The sequence below is a fragment of the Mustela putorius genome, unplaced genomic scaffold (assembly GCF_011764305.1).
Source record: "Mustela putorius furo isolate JIRA1106 unplaced genomic scaffold, ASM1176430v1.1 tig00003909_pilon_pilon_pilon, whole genome shotgun sequence".
NCBI classification, from domain to species: domain Eukaryota; kingdom Metazoa; phylum Chordata; class Mammalia; order Carnivora; family Mustelidae; genus Mustela; species Mustela putorius.
In genome coordinates, this window is record NW_025422057.1 from 36,792,231 (window position 1) to 36,803,804 (window position 11,574).

An 11,574-nucleotide genomic window follows, 5' to 3' on the forward strand; every position below is an offset into this window, starting at 1 on the left:
TTAAATTACAACAGCCATTACATTCCCATTTTTGCTTAGGTCAGTTTGAGCTGGGTTTTCTGCCATTTGCAACTAAGAGTTCTGATACAAAATGTCACCTCTCAAAAGGATTAGATCTTTGAGGTCCCTAAAGACAGCCCAAAATGTGTAAACTTCAGGCCAAAAGTCTTCAGTTATATGGAAGAAACAAATGAGTAAGAATAAGGACTATCTGAAAATGAAATTATCATTTAGGAAGATAATTCAAGCTCTAAGTTTTGAAGGTTAATTGATAAAGGCAAATGAACTCTGAGGTCTTTTTTTAAACCCAAGACTCTATGAAATTACCTCTTAATAGTTTTACATTTTAGAAAGGCAAGAACAATTAATGACAAAATTTACAGTTATTATAAACATACTTATTTTAGTTCAGTATTTTACAGAGTTGTATTTTTCATATGGTGATTTTATGCTTTATTAGTATTTATGACTTCTTATATATTGGTATGTTATAATATCTAGAGAATTTTAAAGTCACTTAATAGACTTTAAAGTCTAAATATCTAAATAGAGGCTTATAGTTGTATTGTATTGGTATCATAACTGTATTATATTATGTGTGAATTTTCTACTTGGGAACACAATTTTAATTACAACATTATTCTCAATAGGGGAAAATGACTTGTTGCAAAATAAAATATTTGCTGCAAAATGTGACAAATGCTTCTACTGATAGGTCAGGACTTCAGTATTCTGAAGTACTTAGGTAAAAATCGTTCCCTTTCCCCATTCTCCCTTCTTGAATAAACAAACGGAATGAGTAAAATAAAAACAGCAGGGACCTAAGTAAAAGATTTTCAAATTTTAATTTATGAAATACATTGCAGTATGGATGTATGTTTGAATATGCATAGAAAAAGTATCTAGAAGGATACATATTAAATTGTTAACAGGTTACCATGCTGGTGTAGAATTAGGGAAGGGTAAAGGGGGGTGCCCCTACTTTTAAACTCATATGCTTCTGTTATATTTGAAATTTTACAATGAGAATTCATTACTTTTATAATATTCACAACCATAATAGAAAATTTTTTTAAAAAAGTAACAAAAAGTAAAAAACACACAAATATGTATACAGTAGTTTTAAGAGCTACATTAGAGGTATGGAGAATTAAATCACATGGCACACCTTTCCGCTAATACTGTGGTGGTAAATATAATTGTGTAGTATATAACCAAAGAAACAACATTAGAGAAGCTACTTTTAGCAACATCACAATTAAAAATGTCCCCTGGGATAAGAGCCCTTAAACACTGACCCTTCAAGATGGATATTAAAACTGAAAGCAGGCCTTAACTATTCCTGTAGAATCTATAGGAAAACATGTCAATCTGAAAACTTTAGACAAAAGAAAAAGCTTCACAGAAGTAAATTTGCAATTATAAAACAATTAACCAAAGGCCAGAAATTGGGAGTATGAGAACAATCCAGTCCAGACCCAAAACCAAATCATAGAAATCTTGGTAATCTAAGGATGTAGGTTAGGGACATCTATTTTACCCATTTGTTTATCATTTCTCCCAATTTCTCAATTGGCCTGCTTTCTATCTCAATGATTTTAACCTAAGCATACTGGAATTTTAATAGGAAGGAGTAAAATTAATTTGGGAGATAATATTTGTTATTTCTCATGGGTCCTTTAAGTTCTGTATTTGAAGAAGTCTTTTTTTTTCCCCTATTTGTTTTTTCTCTTTTTATTGAAGTCACCACAGATGACAAGTTTTTTTATTATTATGAACTTTCTTCTTTCAACAAAGAGGATTCTTTAGGTGACTATCAGGTTGAGAGTTAAACATTCTCATTAAAGTCGAAACATCTGTAACTGGAAGGGTCCATCTTTTGCAAGCTACATACTTAAGAGATTAACTAATATAATTTTGCACTCCTGAAAGAGTATTCCTGACCTAGGTGTCAGGGTTTATACAGAATTATACTCACTGTGTGAGTAATATGAAAAATTTGATAACATTTAATCAAAAATTACTATAAATGGCAAAAATAAAGGGTATAAATGGCCATATCATTTTTAAAAGTTACAATAGCTGAAATATTTGTTTCTCAGTGGACTATATTAGTTTAATTTTTAAAAAAAGGAGATGCTTGGTACATAACCATCCAAAAACAAAAAAGGCTCTATAATGAACAATGGGTTAAAATAATAAACAAAAAAATATAATGACCCAAAATGGAGAGAAAAGCTTAGAACTAATTTCCTAGAGTATGTATTTAAATAGAAAGTCGAAGCTCACAAAGAGCAGTAAGGAATTCTTCATTTTCTGGATCTACCTTTTGGGCCCTCTCATAGTACTCAGCAGCCTGCCTTTTTTCTCCTTCCAGCTTGTAAACAAACCCTAGCGCACTTAAACTCTGCACATCTGAAGCATTGTGACCGAGTCTCTTGACAGCCAATTTCTTCAGAGCACTTGTCAATTTGGTGCGTAGGGATGACCGGTCTTTGACCTTTAAGGCTTCTAAATAATGGTGGATAGCAGTACTTTCTGATTTACAGTGAAATTCCTGAAAGCGGCCATAGTGATAGTGGATCTGATGTTTGTGATCATCAGTTATGTTCTCCAGACGAAGGGCTTTTTGGAAAACGTCTTCAGCATTGCTGTACTGGCCTCCCTCAGCATACATGTTGGCCAGATCCGTGTAGGCAAATGCAAACATAGAGTCCTTTTCCACAGCTGCTTTGAAATGAAATATAGCAGATGTAATCAGCTCATCAACTTTCAATTTATCCTTTCCTTTAGGTCTGTTTCGTGTGGCCTTCTTGATTTGGATCATTTGTGCCCTATAGCAAAGTCCCATCTGGTGATGCAGGAAGGAAGAGGTTGGTGTCACCTCCAAAGCCTTTTTCAAAAGTTCCAGAGCTTTGTCCCAGGAATTTTTTCTCCTGTAGAATTTGGCTGCATAACGAAGGACATACGGTTGGGATGATATCTGGTCCAGGATTTCTTCAATATACCTTTCCCCTTCAGCTTCTGCATGTACATCTTGAAGCTTCAGTGCCAGAAAAACCTTAATGTAGGAGTTATCTGGGTTCAAGGTAACAGCTTTCCTCAGAGGGCCCAGGGAAAAGCTCTTTATAGACCCTTCTCTATCAGAATCATCCAGCCGGTACACTGTGATGGCATAGCCGATGTTAAATTCTGGATTGTCAGGTTCAACTTCCAAAGCCTTCTCAAAAGCTGCTTTAGCCCTTTGGTAATACTTTCCTCCAAATTTCAAGAGTGCCCATCCTTTTTCACAGTCAATCTCAGGACACTCCAACTTATAATTAGAAGGACTGGACAATTTCTTGCAAACATTCCCTATCTTGTCTATATACTTCTGAGATTCTTTGAGATGGTCCATATGATAATATACCCAGGCATAGTTTCCCCAAGTGACGAGACTTCGTATTTCCTCTTTGTCTGAGTGTTCTTGCCGGATTATTTCTTCTGCTTGTTCCAGGCACTCTAGAGCATCTTTATTTTGGCCTTTCAGGTGTTTCACATAGGCCAATAGGTTATAAAGAGTGAGTCTAGATTTTGTGGTAAGAAATTCAAGTTGTTGCCCAATTGTATCTTCCACATCAAACAGATCAATGTCTTCCTTAAGTAAATTCCATGTAAAGTGACATTCTAACTCCAACAGGATGGCCTTCAGGGAGTCCTTAGGAATTTCACTGTCAAAGATAAAATCCCTTTTAATTTTGAAGAAATGAAGGAAATAATCAATCCTTAAACCTTATATACAGTTTTTTGTTTAACAATTCTACCTTTTATTTGATCTTACAGTTAAAGCACTAGTCCTCTATATCTTCAAACTGGTTTCCCTGGTGTAGAGTTAAATTCTAGAAATATCCTCATTATTTATTGCAAAAGCAATTTTGGAGCGATGACAGGATTATCTATGTCACAGGATATTTATTCCCTTCTGGTAGTCACTAACCCATGAGTACCTCCAATTTTTCAGAAGGGAATTTAAAATGTTTTATTTACTTCCCTTGAAAATTAATAATAATAAATATATATAGCAATAATTAATATAAAAGTTCCATTTCTATATTATGAGTAGGAAGGGAAAGAAGAGGTACTAAATAAGAAAAAGGAGTACACTGAAGAAGACACAGAAACCATACCAATATATCATTTTTACAGAGGAAGGAAAGAAGGGAAAAAGAGAGGGAGGAAGGAAGAGAGAGAGGAAGAAAGAAAAGAAGGAACTCCTACAGAGAGAAAATGCACAGAAACAGATAGTAACTGGTATACCAACAGATGGGGAAAAGTATTAAATTTGAGATAGATAAAAGGAGACTAACAGATTTCCAGAAAGATGGGGAAAAGGGACAAGGAAATTTAGTAAGCTTAACAGATTTGATGTAAGTGCCACATCCTTCTGACCTCTAGAATTGTAGGCAACAATAGCTAATGCTTATTATTACCTTGTCACTTATATTAAAATTCACTTCACAAATATTTGTTGAGCTCCCTTTGTGCAAAGCACAGTGTAATCTCTGCAGGGCACACTACAGGCACTATCTCTGAAACTAGGAAGATACAGAGGGAAGGGAGGGCAAGGAAATATTTATTCATTACTGAGACCATTTTATGTGCATACAAAGACCCCCATCTCTCTTATAGAGAGGAAAGCAGAGTTTAAGATAGTGACTATAAACAGTCTTGCCTGGATCACCTTATCTACCCCTGGACTCCTATTTACTTAAAGAAATAACCTCCTGCTTAAGCCACTCTAAATTAGGTTTCTATTGTCAGCAACTGACAAAATCCTAATTAACATACCTGGTTTTATTTTTTTTTGCTTTGCTGATAGTGGTAGTGTGGACAGTCAAGAAAGACTGGGTGGCTCAGTTGGTTAAATATCTGCCTTCGGCCCAGAACATGATCCCGGGGTCCTAGGAAGGAGCCCCACATCAGGCTCCCTGCTCAGTGGGGGAGACTGCTTCTTCCTCTTCCTCTCCCCCACCCACCCCCCTTATGTTATCTCTCTCTCTCTAATAAATAAATAAAGTCTTAAAAAAAAGACTTTCTCAATCTATGATTAATCATAATTAAGAAATGTATAGAAAAAGAAAAAAAAATTCCTGTGCTTGCTTCGGCAGCACATATACTAAAATTGGAAAAAAAAAATTCCTGGGTGCCTGGGTGGCTCAGTGGGTTAAAGCCTCTTTCAGCTCGGGTCATGATCCCAGGGTCCTGGAATCGAGCCCACTGGGCTCTCTGCTCAGCAGGGAGCCTCTCCCCTCCCCACCCCCCCAACCCCCGCCTGCCTCTCTGCCTACTTGTGATCTCTGTCTGACAAATAAATAAAAATAAAATAAAATAAATTTTAAAAATTCCTTAAGTCTTCTCTCAGAGGAAAATGCCCTAATTATGAACAGTATCTGAACAATACAGGGTACGTGCATGTGAATGTGTGTTTATTTCCTTTGAATGCATACAAAGACCCCCATCCCCTTGTATGTAAAATATAAATATATAGTTGTATAAATGTTTATGGGAATTATAGTAATAGTGCCATCAAAACATTTATTGACCACTTCATGTCATATGTGTCAGGCAATATCCTAGTTGTAGTGGATAGTATTGAACAAGTTAGAAAATGTCTTTTCCTTGGCAATTACATTCTGGGAGGGGAAAAAACAAAAGGAGTTGATGGAAAACAAATATGTAGAAAAATCAATATGAAAACAAACAGACAACATAATTCCAGGTAGTAGTAAATGTTAAGAAAAAAATTCTGAGTAATGGAATTAAGAGTGGTGGTGGTTGGGAAGGTACTTTAGTTATAATTATGAAAGGACCGCTTTCGTAGAAAGGGGCTATTGAAGTAAGATCTCAACAGTGAAATGGAGGCAATCATAAAAGATCTGAGGGCAGAATGGTCTAAGATGGTCTCAACCAGGGTGCTTTTTGCTCCCTAGGGGATATATGGTAATGTTGGTTGTCACCACTGGAGGAATGCTACTAGCACCTACTGGGCCAGGGATGTTGCTAAATATCCTACAATGCACAGGTCCGTCCCAACAATGAATTATCCAGCCCGAAATGTCAATAATGTTGAGAATGAGGAAACCTGGTTTGGGCTGAGATCAGTGAGTGGAAAGGCCTTGACATGAGAACAAACTTGGTGTGTTCAGGGGACAAAGGAAGAAAAATGTGGCTGAAGAATAGTAAAGAGGAATAGCAGAAGATGAGGTGTAGTAGTAGGCAGGGACAGATGATGCAGGATTTGGGAGTCCATGATAAGGAACATAAATTTTACCCTAACTGCAATGGGAAACCACTGGGGGAAACTTTTCAAGTAGAAAAATGATAATGTTTGATATAAGTTTTTAAAAAATCCCTCTGGCTGCTGTGAGGAGAATGAACAATCAAGGATCAAGAGAGGAAGTTTGCAAACTGATATGGAAGCTATTTGTTCAACCAAGATTAACTGAGAAGTATAATGTAGAGGGCATGTTCTAAGTGCTGGGATACAGCAGTGATTAAAACAGATAAAGCACCCTGACTTCATGTAGCTTATATTCTAATAGGGCAGTGGGGTGGCCAAGAAAAGATTTAAAAAAAAGAAAGAAAGAAAGAAAGAAAATATAGAGTATGTTAGATGGTAATAAAGAGGGAAAAAAAAGCAGAAAAGGAGAAAAAAATGGGAAGTTGCCAGGGAATTTGAGAGGTGGTTAAAATAGAAAGAGCAGGGCGAGAGCAAATCTCCCTAAAAGAGGCTTGAAAGCAGTTGTCAAGGAAATCTAAGGAGAGATGATGCAAGCTTACACTGTGGTTGAAATGGAGGGTTAGTGAGGACTGCATTGGTTATATTTGAGGCAGAGCTGACCGGTCTTTCTGATGAATTTGGTGTGGGGAGGACCATGAGGAAAAGAGAGAATCCAGGATGATTCCTATGCTTTTGACTTGAGGAAGTGAGTGGACAAATCAAGGGGCCTATATGGAAATGTTAATTTTGAGGTGTCTATTACACATCAAAGTGAAGATGCCAAGTATGAAATTGGATATTAATGAACATAATACTGGGGATGAGGAGGAGTGAAGTTAGAACTAAGGATATAAAATCAGGAGTCACAGACATGCAGATGGACTTTAAAACCACAAGATCTAGAATGAGATTACCTAAGGAGTGAGCATAGACTGAGAAGGTAAAAAACTAAGCTGTAAGACACTCTAGGTCAAGTAGACTAGAAGGATCAGGAAAGGAGACAAAGAAAGAATCATTAGTGAGGGAGCTGGAAAACTACGAAATCTGGTATCAATGAAAGCCTAAGGAAGAAAATGTTTTAAGAAAGAGAGATGAATATTCAATGTGCAAAATGATTCTAAGAAATTCAGTAATTGAGGACAGAAAAGAGATCACTGTTTTGGCAGGAGTAAAGCTGTGGGGGACCAGGGTAAGTGTTTCAGAATAAAGGTAGGGATGAAAACATTATTGGAGGGTGCCTGGGTGGCTCAGTGGCTTAAGTGTCTGGCCTGGGTCATGATCTTGGAGTCCTGTGATAGGGTCCTGCATTGGGCTCCCTGCTCAGCAGGGAATACGCTTCTCATTCTCCCTCTGCTCCCCCAACGCCCATGCCCTGTGCTCTCTTTCCCTCTCTCTAATTAATAAATAACATCTTAACAAACAAATAAAAAAAATTACTGGAGTGGGTTGAGGAGATAATGTGAGGTAAAGAAGTAGATATGGGGAATAGAGGCCACTCTCTCAAGGAATTTTACTATGAAGGAACTAGAGAAATAGAGCTGTATCTGGAGGAAGGCTGATGAAAATGTCAAAATAATTTTTAACCACAATATTTTTAATAATGTAATGATATGTTATGATATGCCAATAGGAATGGAGAAAGGGAGAAAATGATGCTTGTAGAAGAGAGGCAGGGATAACTACAAGAAAGATGGAACATGAAGCTTAAGTGAAACTATACATTGTTAATATTCAAAACTTTATCTCCAGCTTCAATCTCTTAATCATTGTTGCTATGCCCTTTGTCATCCAGCCCATGTCTACTTCTCTAGCCTCATTTTGTACAACCTTCCTTCCACTCCCTGCACTCTAGCCATACAGGCCTTTAAAAAAACTGTTACTTCTTCTGCGAAGTATGTATCTACCTCAGGGCATCTGCATGGGCTTTTTCTTCCCTCATTTTGTGAACTCTTCCTCAGCGAGTTCTAGCGCTTACTTAACTCTCACAATTCTGGTCTTGACTCAAATGTCAGCTCTTCAAAGAGGTGTACCCCTGACCACCTTGGCTAAAGTCTAGTCTAGTCTAGTCTATCACATTTCGCTTTCTGTATAGCACTTTATATCAGTATTGGGTGGGAGTTGGGAAGGAGGAGAAGAGTGTTTTAAGTCAAATACTAGCTTGATGTTTTAAACTGAATCAAACAGACTTTTAGGAACTGGAAAGGGGTTGTCCTAATAGCAAAAAGTGACAGAAGTTACAGAACTGAATTAATTGCACAATTAGTAGTAGTGAATGAAAAAATAAAAGCATTTCATATTTATAACCTAATCTCTGATCTCTCCCCTGAATTCTAGACTTAATGAATTTTCAGTTCACACCTTCAGTTAGTTCAGTTGGCATCTCAAATAAACATAAGCAATCCAGAAATCTGGATTCCTTGAGCTTCTTCCCCCCTCAATCTTTTTTGGCACCTCTAAGTTCCACAGGCCAAAGAATCCAGGAGTAATCTGATCTTCTTTTTCTCTCAACCTCTTATCCAATCCAGTTGGAAGTCCTGTTAAATCTAACACCCAGATAAACCTCAAATCCAAGTACTTTCCTCCATTTTTACTGCCGTTTTACTAGTCTAAACCACAATTACCATTCCTTTGAGCTGGAGCAAAAATCTGGTCTTCCAGCTTTGGCTCTTGATCCCCTCAGAGTCCAACTAAACTTTTGAAAATGTAAACCAGATGATATCGGTCTCCTGCTTAAAATCTCCCAATGCCTACCCAACACCTTAGATATTAATCCAGTCCTTGCCACGTCCTTTAAGTCCCTGAAGGATCCCTTATCTATCTGTCCAACCTTTTCTCCTCCTACTCTCCTCTTCATTCACTGTGTTTTCGACCTTGACTTTCCTATCTTGAACATATCAAGTTCAAGGACTTTAAACCTGGTCATTTTACCCTGGGAATTTTCTGCTTCTAAATCTTTGCATAACTAGCTCTTTTCTATAACTCAGCTCCAACATTCCCTACCCAGGAGGCTACCCATAGCAGAAATATCTAAAATAGTCCCCTCCATTCTAGGTTACTATCTTAGGCCATTACATTATTTTCCTTGTAACTCTTAATACTTTCTCAATTGTGTTAATTACTCAATTATCTATTGTTTATCTATTGCCCCCATTTAAATGTAAGCCCCATAAGAATAGGGACCTTGTTCTGATTTTATATTTTTCACCACTGGGTCCCCAGCACTGTGTCCCTGGAATCTATTATTCTAGGCAGTTAATAGAAGCTCAATAAATAAATATGTGTTGAATGAATGCAGTTATATACTGGCAGTTTCTGGCATGTCCAGCCCAAAGGTATAGGCTTAGTGTAAAAAGCACCTGGATTCCAGACGAGAGAATTCTTACTAGTTCTTCACCTTCTGCTAATGGCTCCAGGCTTTCTCCCATTTCAGTTTTCCCCATCTCATTTGTCTTAATATCTTGGCATGCTCTCTGTCTGGCTTCATGTTTGGATTTTGAAAGTAAGTTTTAGGCTGTTTCCCATGGTCCTGACTGGGAAACCCAGTATAACTGTCCATTTGTAGTTGTTCCTTTTTCTTGTGTAACTGCATTCAAATCATGGGCAAGACATCCCCTTAACAACCTGCCCAGGTCCATGGCAAATGGGCTTACCAGCCCCCTGCCCATCCATACAGTATAATGAACACGTTTCTGTTGCAAAGTTTACACCAGCCCAGCTCAAGGACGATGAAGAGGGCTGCCTCAGGTAATATGAATGTAGTTGTGAGATCTCAAGGGGATAATCAGTCACTGAAATGCCTTGCCTAGACTGTGGAATTTAAACCCAAATGGATGCTATGCGAAGTTTCACTTTTCAAAACTCTGTCTCTGGAAAGCTGGCAGAGAGAGGCTATTGTGTCTGAAGAGGCAACATTTATCTTTAGGGAATTTGGGGAGTTTGGCCAGGAAGGAGCAGTCTTTCATTGTCCTTGGGGTACAGTTAAACCCCAAGTGGGTTCCACCCCTCTTCCAGCCCATCCTGCATACCATTGGGCCCATCCCTTTTCTTCTCATTTATTCAGACATCTTCCTGATACCTCCTTCCCTTCTTACAGGTATTGGAAGTGAAGCACTTATTAAATCTCCTTTTTACTTAATAATAAACATTTGCAAATATTAAGTAGCAAGCAATCAACTAACACCACAGTCCTAAGATTGGGAGGTCATTGATTTGTACGTATAAGAAAGAGACTCAAACAGACTTAAAACTCTGTTTTAAGCAACTTTGCATTGGGTCACCCATCTCGTAGGTGTTCAGAATGAGGATTTCGAAGAAAGGGCTGTGTGCTTCAGGAGCCCATGGGCTTATCCTCTCATCCTTCTTAATAACTGCGGTTCACTCATTGCGCACAGGGCAGGGTGCCTGCCCCTGGGGACACAAAGTGGGTGAGAAAAGGACCCCACTACCATAAGGCAGTAAAGGAGACAGAAGAGAACACCACACACACACACACACACACACACACACACCCTTCCAACAGCGGACTGGGCGGAATAAGAAGAATCGGGACGCGGTACAAAGGCAGCTCACAAGAAGGAAGAACTCAGACTCAGAAACCAGAAAGGCAAAATGGCAGTAGCCGACCTAGGTGACAACTGCAGGGCTGCGGCCAAATCGTGTCTGCCCACATCGGGGGGAAATGGCAGCTGCCATGCTGGGAAGGGGAGGAAGGCGACGGGCCTCAGGAGACGCCTGCCACGTAGAAGCCGCCTGGAAGGGCCCTGGTGGCCGCCGCCAACCAAGCACAGTCGCCGCCGCCGCTGAGAAGAGCCGCAGGGAGCTCTTCTACCGGGGAGCGTCGCCTGCTCCCCTCCCAAGCCTACCACCCCGGCCGGACAGTCCTGACCGGAGAGGGTCGGGCTTCGGGGAAGCGCGCGCTAGGCGACCATCCCCGCCAGGCCCGACTCCAGATGCCCGGATCCGAGTCGCGGCTCCCGAGAGGACGCCCCAAACCCGACGCCCGGCTGCTGGGCGCGAGGGGCTCGGCCACTCCAAGGGCCGCGGAACTGTGCGGTCAACGGGCTGGGGAAAAAAACAAAACAAAACAACAAAAACACCACCTGCTTGAAACAAAGGCCTACGCAGTCTGGGGGCAGAAGCAGGGAAAGCCTTTACCTCATGGTGGCTGGGCGCTGCGTGTAGCCCCGGGAGGCTGCAGCACCCTCGGGCTTTCTCCTCAGGACTGGAATCCCGGCCTGCGGAGCTGCGGGGCGCGCGCGAGAGTGGATGTGTGCGCGTGCGCGGGCAGTGTGGGCGGGCGGTGGGCTCTTGCCCCC

General features: G+C 39.9%; 1 protein-coding gene across 1 annotated transcript; it reads right to left on the reverse strand.

Moving 5' to 3' along the window:
* Nucleotides 1–826: 826 nt before the first annotated feature.
* IFIT5 (interferon induced protein with tetratricopeptide repeats 5) lies at nt 827–11,573 on the reverse strand. Its single transcript, XM_004749694.2, has 2 exons — nt 11,414–11,573; nt 827–3,710 (listed from the first exon to the last, which is right to left on the reverse strand). Exons 1-2 carry the CDS (start codon nt 11,416–11,418, stop codon nt 2,267–2,269), a joined length of 1,449 nt encoding a protein of 482 aa, XP_004749751.1. The 5' UTR covers nt 11,419–11,573; the 3' UTR covers nt 827–2,266.
* Between the last annotated feature and the right edge of the window lies 1 nt (nt 11,574).